This window comes from Lepisosteus oculatus, chromosome 11, assembly GCF_040954835.1.
Source record: "Lepisosteus oculatus isolate fLepOcu1 chromosome 11, fLepOcu1.hap2, whole genome shotgun sequence".
NCBI lineage: Eukaryota > Metazoa > Chordata > Actinopteri > Semionotiformes > Lepisosteidae > Lepisosteus > Lepisosteus oculatus.
The window spans coordinates 15,226,681-15,242,904 of NC_090706.1; the positions used below are offsets into that span (position 1 = coordinate 15,226,681).

General features: G+C 43.6%; 1 protein-coding gene across 8 annotated transcripts; it reads right to left on the minus strand.

Moving 5' to 3' along the window:
* Nucleotides 1–489: 489 nt before the first annotated feature.
* Nucleotides 490–15,256, minus strand: LOC102684328 (intercellular adhesion molecule 5-like). 8 transcript variants are annotated; one of them, XM_069195772.1, is made up of 11 exons: nt 14,944–15,256; nt 14,478–14,753; nt 13,698–13,757; nt 13,092–13,133; nt 8,121–8,200; nt 7,717–7,986; nt 6,142–6,474; nt 3,724–3,957; nt 3,016–3,252; nt 1,614–1,883; nt 490–957 (listed from the first exon to the last, which is right to left on the minus strand). In XM_069195772.1, exons 3-11 carry the CDS (start codon nt 13,736–13,738, stop codon nt 839–841), a joined length of 1,626 nt encoding a protein of 541 aa, XP_069051873.1. In that variant the 5' UTR covers nt 13,739–13,757; nt 14,478–14,753; nt 14,944–15,256; the 3' UTR covers nt 490–838. The 8 variants fall into 8 exon arrangements, with proteins under 8 accessions (XP_069051873.1, XP_069051877.1, XP_069051876.1 ...); XM_069195776.1 differs by lacking the exon at nt 13,698–13,757 and having other exon boundaries at nt 14,676–14,753; nt 14,944–15,254; XM_069195775.1 differs by lacking the exon at nt 13,698–13,757 and having other exon boundaries at nt 14,944–15,254.
* Between the last annotated feature and the right edge of the window lie 968 nt (nt 15,257–16,224).

The following is a 16,224-nucleotide window of genomic DNA, read 5'->3' on the forward strand; positions in this document are numbered from 1 at the left end:
GTAGCACTGTCCCCACCCTGGGTGTGAACCCACAACCCTCCATTCTGGAGTCCACAGCCTCCTTCTGGTCACTCCCTTGTTGCCAAAGTTGGTTAATGGAAGGAGTTTTTTACATGTTTCACGAGTTTTAGAGAAAAGTGTCTGGCAGCACAGTCCTGGTACTGCACGTGCCCTTTAAAGCTGGAACCCAGCAATTCTTCCTGGCGTAAGAGCAATCTCTGTGAAAGAATTCGGCCAAGAGAGATCTAAGGATATCAGGGTCACATGCAATGGATTCATTAGCTCTAATTAAACAATATTCTGCGTGCAAAATTAAAGTGGATTAGCTCCAGTACAAAGCTTCAGAGAAAGAGAGAGTACTCTCCCATACCGTGTCCCAGTCCGGACATTCATAATTGTCTAATTCTCTTTCCCATATGGACATAACTGGGAATCAACTGCTTAGATGAGCTAAGCCAAATACAGTATAGAAGAGACCAAAACAAAATGTTATTTATTCACACATTTATTGAGTTGTAGTGTACAGTAGGTACATTTAAACTGGAAAAGAAGTTAATTTTTCAATACTCTTGTTCTGATCATGTTCCAATGCTGTTCTTTGCCCCGTATCACTGTGCTTCTAATAAGAGTGAAATGTTTAGCTCGACCCTTGCAGTAGACAAACAGCAGTCCCTTCCTGAGCTTCAGCCAACAGGCTGGAGTCAGCTGGTGGAAACTAGGCAGCACATGGAGTCAGGCCAGTCTCCTCAGCTCAGATGTCTCAGAAGTGGTCCCGGTCTTTCTTCAAAGCCATTTTAACGATTGCTGGGGTCACTTCCATAGGCTGCTCTGTGCAGTGTCAGTGGAACTGCCTACAGTTTACTAGGGATGACGCATTCCCAAATTTATAGATGACACCTATGAGCAGTAACACCAACACAACTCCAATTATAATGCCGATTTTCTTCCCAATGTTTCCTGTCAAAGGGGAAAAAAATCACAGCAGGGTCACTGAATCTTTCTCAGGACAGTATTGCAGCTGATCAGCTGTTTTTGTTTTGAGACATGAGCTGTTAACAATCTTTGCCTTTGCAAATCAAGGCTAATGCAGGCTTATCTGAAAGTGTAAGAACCAGAGGGAAAGGACAGGGAAGGGGCTCCAGGTGAGAGCTAACCACTGATCCAGGATTGTAAGCATCCAAAAAAGAAGCAGACTTTATACTTCAGTTCTGAGAGAAGGCAGGGTAGGAAGGATGCTTGCAAGTCAACAGATTCTTTGCTTTTTGCTGGAGAGTAGCAAGGCTCACTGTGTGTCTGCAAGAGTGACCGAGCGTGCTGGAGAGAAAATATGACAACCTGCTCAAGTCTGTCAACTTCTCCATGTTGCAAGAAGTTCAGTCTCCTAAGTCTGGCCTGCCTTCTGGGAAAGAGAGAGGTTCTGAAGTGTTTATGGGGAGCTTGCAACCTGAAGATGCTGTCCAGGACAATAAGAAATGTGACCTCTTGAAAAAGTCAGAAAAACTTTGGGGGGGGAGCTTTGGGGTTTTGGTGATCGATGCTATATCTGTGACACTGTGGACATGTTTCTTTCAGATTCATGAATGCGTGTGAAAAGAACAACATTAAAGACAAACCTCCTGGAGTAAATTCCACCTTAAATGTCTTCTGAGCTTCTCCCACCTCATTCGTAGCGAAGCAGGTGTATATCCCAATATTGCTGGTAGAGGTTCCATTGATGGTGACAGTGGACCCTCTGTCTGTGTACTTTAACGCAACATTATCAGCTGTAGAATAAGTCCAGTTGTATCTTGGGGGTGGGTTACCATCAGCACTGCAGACCAACACTGTTATGTTACCGGGGACAGTTTGTGTAGTTTCTTCTGACCGTAGAAACGCAGGTTGGTCTGGAAAAAACAACCAGAATTCCAGCAGGAATGGTAATGGACACCATTTCTGATGTTGAAGAAAAGTATATCTGTCTGGAAAATGCATTTGTTTTACAATGCACACAGTCCACTCTGCTGCTGTGAAAAACATCTAACCCTAAGTCAAGGGTTGTTTCCTTTACTGAAATGATAAAACAAAGTTCTGCATGAAAAGTAACAGAAAACTATTTGTCTTAGGAGTCTGAAATTGTCAGTCACAGAGGACTAATGTGCAATAAAGAAGATGAGTAAATGAGTGTCACACACCACATGCTCCACTTTTTACAGCGTTGAAGCAAATGCATTTTAAATACAACGCATGCATGATCATTGCTGCAGTACTTCTCTTTCTAACCTGACTGTTTTGGAGGACATCTGAAAACTACAAATGCTGTGCCTGAGAATTTAAGCGCAGACTTACAGTTTACAATATTGCTCCCATGCTTTACCACTCTTCTATGTTTACAGCCTCAAAGGTGAAATGTCCTGTATCTCCCTTGCTCAGGGGCTCATCAGGCTCAAGCTCTTGCCCCTCTATCAACCACTGGGTGTCAGGGGGAGGGTTTCCCACAGCTCTACAGGGGACACTGCTCTTGAGACTCTGACCCTCCTTCATACTGTAGCAATGCTGGTAGGACATCCTGTGATCTCAGGATGCAGGTTACAAGAGGACATTTCAGACCAGTGATCCATTACATTCTGCAGTTTGAAGGATTCACCTCGGCAGAGAATGTGGCAGGGCACGCAGCCTCTCTGTCCTCAATTTGTTTTTTAATTAATAGTTTTGATTGTTCTATGTTGCCCTAGCAGCTGTGCTGGGTGTACTATTGGTGATTCACAAAATTACAAACATTAACCCTCCCAGGCAGCAGCCTAGAGCAGTGGTTAAGATTCTAGACCTCCTGCCCCACTATCCCCAAAGTTATGGGTTCAAACACTGGACCCTGGAGCAAGACACTTAACCCAGGTGTCTAACGTCTGCGTTAAGAAATTTGCAACATTTGTGTGCAATAAGAAAAACAGCAATAATCACAACCTTTGAGTGGATTTGGATTAAAGCATCAGTCAGATTAATTAGAAAAAAATAAATTGGACTTAAGAAATTACTTACACTTCACAGTGATGTTCACATTCTGTGTCACTTTTCCATATTTGTTTTCAGCCTCTAAAGTGAACTGTCCAATATCTCTCCTGGACAGGGGCTCATCGGGCTCAATCTCTTGGCCCTCTATCAACCACTGGGTGTCAGGGGGAGGGTTTCCCACAGCTGTACAGGGGACACTGCTCTTGAGACTCTGACCCTCCTTCACAGCAATGCTGGTAGGACATCCTTTGATCTCAGGACCATCTGTGGGTTGAGGATACAGGTTACAAGAGGACATTTCAGACCAGTGATCCTTTTACATTCTGCAGTTTGAAGGATTCACCTCGGCAGAGAATGTGGCAGGGCACGCAGCCTCTCTGTCCTCAATTATCTTTTTAATTAATAGTTTTTCTTGTTCTATGTTGCCCTAGCAGCTGTGCTGGGTGTACTACTGATGATTCACAAAATTACAAACATTAACCCTCCCAGGCAGCAGCCTAGAGCAGTGGTTAAGATTCTAGACCTCCTGCTCCACTATCCCCAAAGTTATGGGTTCAAACACTGGACCCTGGAGCAAGACACTTAACCCAGGTGTCTAACGTCTGCGTTAAGGAGCTTGCAACATTTGTGTGCAATAAGAAAAACAGATATAATCATAACCTTTGAGTGGATTTGGATAAAAGCATCAGTCAGATTAATTAGAAAAAAATAAATTGGACTTAAGACATTACTTACACTCCACAGTGATGATCACATTCTGTGTCACTTTTCCATATTCGTTTTCAGCCTCAAAGGTGAACTGTCCAATATCTCTCCTGGACAGGGGATCATTGGGCTCAATCTCTTGGCCCTCTATCAACCACTGGGTGTCAGGGGGAGGGTTTCCCACAGCTGTACAGAGGTCACTGCTCACAAGAATCTGACCCTCTTTCACAGTGGCGCTGGGAGGACAAGTGATCACAGGTCTATCTGTGGATTGAAGACGGAGTTGGCTTTTGAAAGAAACCATATATGACAGTAGTTCTTTGAACAAAAATGTAAGTATTCTAACAGAAGTACACTTTACATTTGGTCTAAACATTTAAACACCACCCAGAGTCCAATTCTGTTTCTTCCTAGTTGACCAATTGTTTTTGTCTATCAATACAGTAGTTTTATATTTTCAGCAACAAGCGAGCCTTTTTGTTTGATATCAAGATGTGAACATCATACTCACTCACAACAGTCTACCATAAGACAACCATGGCAACCAACGCTTCTGCTGCTTTACCTGTCAATTAATTACCATGACAACACGAACACGAAGTGGCAAGAAATCAGTCCCACCTGTCTGCTGTTAAATCAGTGCTTACTTTGTTTCCACAGGATATTTCACACCCGATTTCCCACTTGTCTCTGCTCAGTTTTAGACAGTCCTTCCCCTACTTTTAGTATCTGTTTTGGATTTTCCCCTGCGCTCTGTTGGTTGTCTTTCTGGTTTTGGCCTTTGCCCGTGTCTGTGCCAGTGTCTGTTCCTGTGCCCATGTCTGTGCCTGTGTCTGTGCCCATGCTCATGCATGTGCCTGTGTCTGTGTCTGTGCCCATGTCTGTGCCCATGCCAGTGCCCATGTCTGTGTCCGTGCTCATGCCCGTGTCTGTGCCAGTGCTCGTGCTCGTGCCCATGTCTGTGCCCATGCCAGTTCCCATGTCTGTGTCTGTGCTCATGCCCGTGCCTGTGCCCATGCCTGTGCTCGTGCCTGTGTCTGGGCCCGTGCCCGTGCCCGTGTCTGTGCCAGAGCCTGTGTCCATGCCCGTGCCAATGCCCGTGCCTGTGTTTGTGCCAGAGCTCGTGCCCATGCCTGTGCCCATGCCTGTGTCCATGCCTGTGTCTGTGCCAGAGCCTGTGTCCTTGCCCTTGCCCATGCCAGCGCCTGTCTCTGTGCCTGAGCCCGTATCTGTGCTTGTGCCCATGCCTGTGCCTTGGATATGTTTCTGGTTTTCCTTTGGTCTTTTCTTAGTGACTCTGAACTCTGTTTGTTTCCTTATCACAGCTTGGACTGTGTTTCAATCTGTTCTCACAACTGACATCTGACTCCCTGCTTACTCCACCTTACACCTGGGTTCACCTCATCGCCTCAGTCAAGCAAGAGCAGCAATTATTATAGCAAATGCATAAAAAATAAAGTATAAACATTATCTCTGAAGCCTAGATAAATTCTTCAAATAAAATTGTATTCAAATAAAATGCTTAGATTCATAAGGCAATTTATCTGTCACACTGAAATCTGGACTTCATATAACCTCTTTTCAATAGAAATGAAACCATTTTAAGCATCAAAAGAGACTTATCCCTTAAAACTGCAACAAATTCACAATGTTATTACCAGGAAAAGGATGAAACAGGGTTCACTGATATTTCATTGACAGACATGATAGAAGTCAATTCATTGTGCTGATTTATATCTGTCATCAAAAGGAATGATCAACAGAGTGCTGTGCATGTAGTGCAGGGTTTCACCACCTCTCCATAGAAACACCAGGCTCCACATGTCATCTCATCCTGCTGAAGATCTTCTCTGTCCTGTTCTTCTCACACAGCTGGGACATACATGTTCCTGTTCACTGGTCTCTAAGCCTTAGATGTTTAGCAAAACATCATCATTTCGACATCGCAAATCATCCCACCAGTGCTCAATGGGGCTCAAGTCTTGTGAGCACGGCATAACAGGTACCGTATAACATTATACCTAGATGAAGTGTACTTGCATGGACTATGATAGATGTGTTGTGAATAAAACATGTCACCATTAGATGAAGTACTACATGTGTGATGAAGAACAATGCTGTTCATACTGCATACAGCTCAGAAATTTTGCAAAGATCTAACATTTGCACTCTGCAGTATGGCACAGTTATATTTTCTAAATTCATGAATGCTTCTATAATAATGTTTAGGACTGTCTGTTTAAAAAGAACTGGATGTTTCTGCATAGTTCATGAAGCTCTCAGAGCTCCGTCACTCCCTCAGACCTATGCTGAACACATTTTAGCAGTAGAAAGAATGGTTAGTGATGCTGACCAAGAAAAATGTTAAAAACCCTTAAACTATAATAATTTGACATAAACACCCTAAAGCATGGCTCCTTACTGAATACAAGATATGAATAAACTCACACAGCACTGTAACCTTCAAGGGTTTTGCCCTCGTTGCAGGAGGGGGCTGTGGTCCTTCTGGTCCCAGGTTGAGCTCTGCCTCACAGGTGAACTGCTGTCCATTGTCAGCTCTGTCAGCGGTGAACAGGTGTCTCACAGACACATTCACAGGTGTTCTAGTAGTGTTGTGAGAAAAGGTCTGACTGTGAATCAGTGTCTGTCCTCTGTACCAGTTCACAGTGAGGTACTGAACGGGAGCAATGTTCTGGACCGCACACTGCAGCTGGTACTGTCTCCCCTCCACCATCTGATCCACTGGGCCGTCAGAGCTGAGAGAGACACTGTCCGGGGACTCTGAAGAAAAACATATGAAACACAATAGCCTTAGAGAGCATTGTGTTAAACATGCTACATGAAGCACACTCATTGAAAATTGGAAGTAGCCACGGGAAAGCATGAGAAAACAATTCAGGGCATCTCTGCCAAAAATGAATTTACACAGCTTATTAGATACACTCATGTCATGTGCTCATGTGCCACAATACTGCCCATTCTCTGCTCCCAGCCCACGTCTGCCCTCCTCTCCCCACGTAGAGGGCAGGAGTCAAGCGCTGAACCTCCCACTGCTTGTTCCTGTCCTCCCTCCCCTGGCTGGATAGTCTGATTGACACAGTTAGGAGAGTCTGGATACACTGGGAAGGCATTTCTGTTAGTTTTCTCATTGCTCAAATTTCTGCTTTTTGTGAAGAATAAGCTCCTGCTTTGGCGAACTTTCAGGTTACATGGGCAGTGTTAAATTACTGCAGTTGCGGTCAATAGAGGAGCCTTTTTGTTGTTGTGTGATTGTGGAGCGAAACACAAACAGACATCCCCCAGCCAGTGGTCTACAATAGGTCAGACTGTTCTCTGTGGAAAATATCAGAAAAGATATCGTTGCCTTTTCCAGCCTTGCTTTTGTGGCTGTCCTGCATCGTGTGATTAAGTTTGAAACTGCCCAGCGGGCTGTAGGTGTATACTAATATAAAGGAATTTAGTATATGCTTCTGTCCAAATGCACAAGAGAGTGTAGGACAAAAGATTAGTTACAAATGAGAGGAGGCCATTCGGCTTGCACAGTGTGGCTTGTCGAAATACAGCCCGTAATTCAGCTGGTGAAGCAGTTTCTCTCTCCGCCTCTTGAGGCAGAATGGCTCTGCTACACATAATAGAACTATCATCACTCGGATTATTTTGGCCAGGGAGAGAACGTGATTTTCCTCAGTGTCTCTTGCCATTTCTGCTAAGCAATGCAGGCCTGTTCGACATTAACCATTGTGGATTTCCCTCACGGGATCAATAAAGAATCTATCTATCTTTCTCCATTCTATTGTCCATGAGCATTAGTAATGGAAAAAAATGCATGGAGAGAACATACATCTATGTTTGATCCTTGCACGTCTATATGATTTAGATGAGGTTAGGGTTCAGCCTCACTTTCCCACAGCCTGACACAGAGGAGCCACATGCTTTGGATAGCATGGAACTATCCCAGCCCTGTCATTCTTCAAGACGACAAGCAACAGTTTCAATTCACAACAATTTAAACAGGCTACTCACTGTACAGACTGATGTTGAGATTCTTCCTGCACTCCCTGGGCTCAGTATTGAAGTCTCCGTAGCACGTAGGCTCTACAGTCCAATCAGTCAGACTGCTGACATTCCAGGTGACAGACTGGACACCTGTTTTCATGCCTGTAGCTCCAACTGGAGCCTCCCAGCCTATTCCTCTGGCTGTCTGTGTTGTAGTGCAGTTCGCTGTCACTGGGTCCCCATATCTCACCACAGCTCTCTGAGGGCTGATCTCAAGTGGACACTCTGGGACAGCTCCTGCAAAACAACAGAGGTAATTTCCTCCAGCAACACTGAAGCACAATGCCCAGAGGCAAGTATCAGTATTACTGACAATAAAACTCTAGTTCTCCCTGTATGTATAATGGAAAAGTTCCAAAACAACACCTTACCCAGATGTGGGATGCAGAGAAGTCCCAGTGCACAGATAATCCATGGATCACACAGCCTCATTCCCTCTCCTGAATATTCCCTTTTTTTTAAAAAAAAAAAGAAGAGAGCACTCAGCACTTTCTCCAAACAGTGTCAGTTGTGAGTATTGTGTCCACAAAAGCAGAGAAGGGGAAAGGAAATACCGAAACGAGGGGCTTTTGTTTTTTCTGCATCGTACCATCTGGCCAACACCCATTGTTTCCTTCCTGAACCATCAGCCTGGATTGGAAGTCAGGGACTCTGGATTCAGAGCTGGAAGCTCCAATGTCCCAGGGTACTGCAGCCTTGAGTAAACACTTCTCTCCGATTTTAGAAAAAAAATGTTATTTTGACATTTATTTTTAGATAAAAGCTTCAACTATCATAATAATGATAATAATCAGTAATACATTTTCTCCCTCTAAACTGGCACTCTGCATGGAAACGCTGACGGAGTGTATCGGCGGTAGACGGGGCTGCATTCCTGCCGAGCCTGTTCACTTCCATTTCCTGTGACAGGAGTTTGGGAATAAGAGCCTTGTCGATGGAGATCTGGGAATGCCACCGATTTCACCCGATCAAATTGTGCCTTTGTCATAAACGATGGTTTTATAGCTCCTTTCATGATGCGGCATCTCGAGATTCGGAATCGCCCCCTTGAGTCCTTGGTTCAGCCTGGGACTGGATTTGTTTGCATTGCTTTTGGCTATGAAATAGCAAGGAGGCTTTGGTTTATCCTATGCAATTCCACAGGTAATTAGGAATTAGGTATTCCGGAGTCCCCAGACAGTTTTAAAAAGTCCTCCAAAGCAATTTATTGGGTTAGCTGGAACTTGAGTTCTGAAATCTGCAATGCATTTTTTTCCAATTTTCTTTTCTTTTATATTCAGCACATGTACAGTAACCAGCACTTTGCAAGCTATTGGTTTTTTCTATACTTTAGACAATGTACTGTATATACATTAACTTCATTAAAAGTTGAATTGCTGTGCTTCATTTCTTTCTAAACAATACTATTAGGTATAAAAAACACACTTTTAATTAATAGAAAACTTTTTATACTCAGATTTTAACTGCCTGAATACCATTCTCTGTTACTGTGCATATGTTATGTAATATAGAAAACTGAAATTAAAAAAACAGAGATTGCCTGATTCTTTCATGTAGGCTTGTACTAAAACAAGTAATGTCATTGTTCCATTCTGATACCGTTGTTGAAAAGCCTTTCTTTAAAGGACTGAAAGATCAATAAAATCAAGAAGTAACATTGGTTTCCCTTGACAGTTTAGGAGCTTTAAAAATAGTTTACTTTTAGCAGTATACTTGGTTATGTCTCCACAAGCTAAAAGAAACACAAACTCTCTCGTGGTTTCTTATGCTTCTGTGAGTTACAGTCTGTCTTAACTAACAGTCTGGCCCCTTGCTCTGAAGGCTCTGAGTGAGTTACAGCTCAGTACAGAACAGTAAGAACAGGGATCTCACCTACCTGTTGGGCGACCTGACACTGTAGAGGCTTGGGGTTCAATACGTGTCCAGTCGATACCAAAAGGATCTAGGCACCCCGTTTCACTGTTATAGAGTGAAGCCACTACCCCTTACACTGGGTGTGTCTGAGGAACAGATCTCACTCACTGCACAAGGGATCCCTGGGGACCTAACCAGGGCAGATCAACATTGTTGATCTGCAGACAGCACTGTGCAGTTGTTCCTGTTGTAGCAGGAATATCAAAAAGTCAAATAATATCCTTGAATCATCCTTTTATACTGTTGCTAAGCAAAAAGGCATATGAGCAAAGGCAAATAGTCACTATATTATACACTTAATGAGAGGTAAATGCTAAAATTCTTCCTCACTAACAAACTGATGCCCTGAGAAGGGAGAAGTCATGTGGGGTGGGAACTTTGGAATCAAAAATAAAAATATAGAAAGCGATCCATACGGATAGGATGGTGTGATGAAGAATGCTTCCGGCCTTTCAATCAGGAATTGTGTCCTCAGTTTTGAAAAGATTAAACAGAAACCAAATCATTTTTTAATTATTTTAATTAGAGATGTAAGACATAAGTGCAATTCAATAGAAAACAAAAGCCAAATGCCTGATACTATGATGTGATTATGGAAAGAGAAGACACCTAGGGCCTCACGAAAGGCTCATAAAGGGGAACAGCAGTGTTTTTCACATTTCAGGGTTAGAGACAATGAGCATTGCTGAATGCATTTTCACACCACAATGAAAGTAAAATGTAAATTGGAGGTTTTACACGTTACTGTGCACAGCAGAAAAGAGACTACATTTCTAGTTATGCACGGTGCCATACCGTACATCCATCATAGTCTGTGATTCAGAACGAGGCAACAGAACCGAGGGTGACATGAAACAGCCCTATTACATTGTAGAGAAGCAGGCTTGTGAATCCATCTCTTTTAATCCACTAGAAATATCTCTCGACTTCGAGACAGTTTTTCCAACAAATACTACTTGTTAACTTACTCGCTTGTACATCACATTACACTAATGATTAGTGACTAGTGAGCAGGAAGGGCCGCATCACATCGCAGTTCATGTGAACTCTTGCTTTTGTCCCTGGCGAAACCAGCGGTCTGTGACAACATGGCGACCATTCAGTACTTTCACAAAGTTCACGATTTTGTGCTTAATTTAGAGTTTGTAAAATTTTGCAATACCATCAATTAATTAATTTTGTTGCGGACATTTGATTACCTGTCTGAGAAATTGGGACTACATTCCCCTTTAAGCAACAAGATGTAGCTTAACCATGCATAAGGCTATTAAATGTATCATTTGCTGTAATAAAACACTACTTATGCGCATGATGTACAATAGAATGCATTTTGGAAATAAGGCATGGGTTAATTTGTCCCTATTACATACGCAAAGCATGCTAATTTATGCAAAAATGTGTAGTGCTATACTGAAGCTCTAATGAGGAAAACAATATGTACACATCATTCACAGAAAGGTTCTCACCCTGAGGAGTGCCTTACGATACTGATGGACTATGACTACAGGTAATAAGAATATATATCGATCATAGAAAATAAGCTGCAATGCGCTAATGTATTTAATTCACTACAGAATGCAGAAAGGCACCAATAATCAATTTTAAAGGAAGGACTGTAGCAAGTTTCCGGACCATAGTGAATCTCACTTTACATATAGCAATAAGACATGAGAATACAGGGTTTTCTGGGAGTGTGTTAGGTGGCTACTGTTTATTTTTAGTTGAGCAGAAGCAAGTGTTATGATGTTGGGCTTGTCCCTCTTCCAAATCCCATTTTTAAATTCTGCCAGTCCTTCTTCAAAGCTGTCTGCGCACGTCCGTAGCCTCTGGCACACCTGGGGGCTCTGTGCAGTGTGAGCCGGGATGCTGCGTGTGGCTCCTGGGAGTTCCCTCCATTTAATAACCCAAGAGCAACGCCGCTAGCACAAATCCCACTACAATCCCGCTGGTCTTCCCAGGTCCGCAATCTAATACGAAAAAAAATCACACCAGGCCATTAATACGCGTTAAGGCGCACCCTGAGAACGGACACCTGGCTTCTTCACGCGAAAGAAATCTCGGATTCCCCAGGCTGAGGCTGCTGCTGGGTCGGATTTAAACTCCTAGGGCTGGGCTCACAGCAAAGAGAAAGAGCTGTCATTTCATGCCAGGAGAATCATCGCAGTGGCCACAGGGTTCCAGGGGTGTTTAAACACCCTCTAGTCCTCAGCAGAGGAAGACAGGAGGTGTCTACCTGCACCTGGACTGTAAGACTAGGGTCCAGGACAGAAGGAGAAACGCACTGGTAGCTGGGAGCCCATCAGGATAGATACTGTAGGTCCATTTCAAAATGGGACGGGCAGAATCTGGCAGAATTAGATGGCGTGAAGAAAATGGAAGGCTTTAGGATTGTGGAAAAGGGAATGAGAGTTTAAGGGAAATGGATTAGGTTTCACCCTTTCAATACAAACGCAGTGCAAGAGAGACAGGCGCAATTCATACAATCGGAAATTAGCACGTGGAAAATGCCAAGTACAGAAGAGAACATGCAGAGCTTTATAGAGTGTGGGAAGGACCAGTATAAGGGAAAGCACAGAGAGTACGTGGACCTTTTTCAATGTCACAACAACAAAAGGTCAGTTAAAAAAACCTGTACAGGACCTTGCAGGAACAATACAAATACAGTAGGTCTACTCCGGAGAAGAGCGTCCATGGCAGGAGTTCACACTGGACATTTTACACAAATGCTGGGGGTAAGATGAATGTCCAGCAGCTTAACAGACTTGGCTACAAATGTTCTTCAGCAGCCCAGAAGATGAGAAGTTAAAGGGAGCAGGAAGGTACTGTTGCTGTTATTTTACCTCTTTCTGCACAAAGACACATGGGACATCTTTTATGTGTGATTCACCGAGATCATTCAGGAGCTGTGACTAAGACCATTCCATAAACTGAATAAGTCCTGTCTCCCTACCTCAATCACAGCTAAAGGTATTAATATACGGTATACACCGTCTTTCTAAGATTTTACAGAAGTCAAAGTTTGCCTAATTCAACCTGTTTAATTTCTGTGAGCAAGTCACTCCTGCAGTGGATGACTTTGAGGCTATATCTGGATATGTGTTAAAGTAATTTCTGAAAGATTAATCTTCAGACAGAGGGACAGGTGAACTGTGGGAAATCGCAGAACATCCCTCGTTATTTTGCTTCCGAGGCAGACCTGAACCCTGAGACCTGAAGCCGGTAGCTGAGGGTGCAGATTTGTATTTTTTTAATATACCTGTGAGACTGGAGATTATTCTCCCCTGTTTGGGCCGACAGAACCAGGCTTTTTCTGCACCCTTTTCCCTAATCCCAGCTCTTCTCTCTTTCCTAGTGTCGACAAGCCACGATTTCCATTCTTTGCCAAGAAAATAGGTCTGTTTAAAGTTAAAAGAGTCTGAATGTTTTACCTGGGCTCCGATTGTTGTCTCGGGGGCTGGTCGTTGTCGATGCTGTAAAAAAGGAGAAAGATTCAGTGAAGCAAGGAGGAGCCTATGTACTCTCTGTACCTGTAGTAACTGGGGGGCATGGATACTGTATTAGGTTTGGCTGCTTTGAATCCATTTTGGATCTTGTTGTCCAATTCCTGTCTACCAGGTGCCGCCTATAATTGCAGGCTGCTGACACTGTTACTGCACTGGTATATGATAACATCACTTTATTGGCCATATACAATTTCTTGTATTAGGAATTTGTCTTTTCGTATGCAGCTTATATAGCTGTATTGTTTGAGGCTCAAACAATAAGCTGGAAGAGAAAAACAAAATCACTAAAAAAAATTAGAAAAGCTTTTCTTTTGACAAATTGTTGTTTAAGGGCCTTCCCTGTGCTAGCTGACAGGCCTTCGCACATGAAACACTTCCAAAGCCAATATAAATTAACAGAACTAAAAGAATGAAAGAACATCTTTCACTCCTTCACACCCTATCCACATTAAACCACAAACTAACCTCTTCTTACATACAAACGTCACACAACACAACAGGATATATTGGAACAAAAACCCCACACTCAACTTTCTCCAGTGACACACCCTTGTATACAGGAATCCTGGCATTTAACTCCATGTGAAAACTCTGCATGCCAAAAGATTTTAAGAATAACACAAGCATTAACTTAATGATACACAGGTGACTATAATCAAGGATTTTGAAGCTGTCTCCCAAGTGACCTCTAGCGGCGACTCTGTTGTAATTACACTCCTTCTGGAGGGCTCCCCTGCCGCCTTGCTCCAGACAGCTAGAAGAATAGAAGTTACAAAAGACAGGAGGCCGTTCGGCCTCTGTGATCAGAGGATCTCATACACCCATTTCTAAAAATTAACAAGGGTATCTAACCAGTATAACCAGTATACTGACTAGTGCGTATCCATCAGCTAGACAGGGTACACTACCTCTGGACATCTATCAGCTAGAAGGGGTATTTACTGACCACTGTGTACCTGTCCTCTACACATTTATACTGACCACTGAACACCTGTCAGCTGGACAGGGTATACTGAACACGTTCGTGTTAGCATACAGCATTGTCACTAAAAGCCATCAGTCCTCCAGGCATTGCTAACTGCGCTCAAGAGCTGGGAGTATATAAAAACAGAAGTGCACTCTTTAATGGGTACGTACACAGCCTTTAAACTTTCCGGTGTCAATACAGAGCCTAAACATTATTCTGTATTATATTGATTGACCACTGATGACTCAGGGAGGTATAATTAGAAAAGTATGTAAAACTTTTATCAGCTCATATACAAATTCCCTACTTATTTGTAGCCCAGAACTGAAACAGCAGATACTTACAAGACTTGATGTGGATTTTCAGTTTCTCTTTACAGTCCAGGGGTGCATTGGTGAAGTTGGCAACACACAATACATGAAGATTCTCTACATTGATCAGATTAGTGACATTCCAGACCATAAACTGTACACCAGGCTCTGGGGACCGGGGAGAGACAGTAGAGTCCCAGGACAGAAACAGAGGTTTCCGTCGCGACGTACAATTAACTTTTACCGAATCTCCAGGACCCACAAACACCTCGGGAGGAGAGAGCATCAACCCACAATCGGCACCAGCTCCTGGACAAGAACAGCAATGAACAAATACAGAAGCACAGGGCTTTTTCAATGAATCACAACTAAAATAAAGACATTGCACGACACAAAGATATTGATTCTGTTGTGTTTAATTCAACTACATACACTACCAGTGGACCCATTTGAAAAGATCTTCAAACCCAGAAATCCCAACCAGAGAAAAACTACTTACCCAGTTCACAGAAGAAACAGGGCGTGAGGACACAGGTCAGCCACACACCACTCAGCCTAATGTTGTTTCTCCTAAAATGTCCCTTTTCTCAGAGATCAGAGAGTCCCTAGTCTTCCTTCCACCAGCTACTCTGTGTCCAGCAGAGACAAAGCTGACAAAACAAATTGCTTCACACCGCTCTTTCAAGCTGGAGTTGAGTAGAAGTGTTTTTGGGAAAGTAGAGTCCACCCTTCCTTCCTTTCTGTAACATGTACGACAAGAGACGCTCTGGACTGATTTCCCACTGGAGTGGCTTTGGAGAAGGACCAGCAGCCCATAAGGAAAACCTCGCACTGTTAGTTTACAGTGGCTGACCTTGCACTGCCATCTAATATCGGCCACATTCCTGACACACCCTGCTGCTGCAAAAACTGGAGAAGAGAGTCACTTAGAGGGAGATCAGCCTGCAAATAAACAGGCTGGGGGCTGTGGTCCAGATCTGCCCACAGATCAGCAGGCTGGGGGGCTGGGGTCCCCATCAGCCTGTTGGGGACCATGGCTCAGATTGACCCGCTGGGGCTGTGATCCAGATCGGCCAGTGGATCAGCCCACTGGAGGTTCTGGTCCAGATCAGTCCAAGGATCAGACGGCTGGTGGCTGTGGTCCAAATTGGCCTGCAGATTGGCCCCACTCTAGATCAGCCTGCAGATCGACCCGCTAGGAGCTGTGGGTCAGATTGGTCCGTGGGTCAGCCCGCTGGGCTCTGTGATCCAGATCGGGCCGTGGGTCAGCCTGCTGGGGCCTGTGGTTCAGATCGGGCTGTGGATCAGCCTGCTGTGGTCTGTGGTTCAGATCTGACCATGGATTGACTGGCTTAGGGCTGTGATTACAGAGTGCTATCGTGTAAAATGTAAATCATGGGACCACACTACCTGCTCAGTATCTTTTCAATGTTCAGAGAGTTTGCTCATGACATGTTTTGCTCACTTTGCTTTCAAATACAAACGGAAATACACTGGCCCTCCACAGAGTGGGGAAGGAGTCTAGCAGACAGGTGCCCTTATAATCAGCAAAAATGGCAAAAATACATAAACTTATTTTCAGGTGCTAGAACCTGCAGTGTGAAAATGTCATGATTTCAGTGACATAATGACTATTCATACTGGTGAAAATGTTCATTCGAATTATCATGAAGTAACTTCATACAAATAATTTCTTGCATTTATGTAGTGATTTCCATCCCACATGATCTCTAAGCTCTGTGTATGTAGGAGGTGACCCAGTTTATCCACCACTGAAGTG

Bases quoted from the DNA above. Each gene is read 5' to 3' on its own strand.
- LOC102684328 (XM_069195772.1), bottom strand. From the start codon at position 13,738: ATGCCAGGATTCCTGTATACAAGGGTGTGTCACTGGAGAAA. The intron at 7,987-8,120 runs GTAAGGTGTTGT...GTTGTTTTGCAG, and splicing joins TCTCTGCATCCCACATCTGG to GAGCTGTCCCAGAGTGTCCA. The intron at 1,884-3,015 runs GTAAGTAATTTC...TGTTTTTTCCAG, and splicing joins TGTGAACATCACTGTGAAGT to ACCAACCTGCGTTTCTACGG.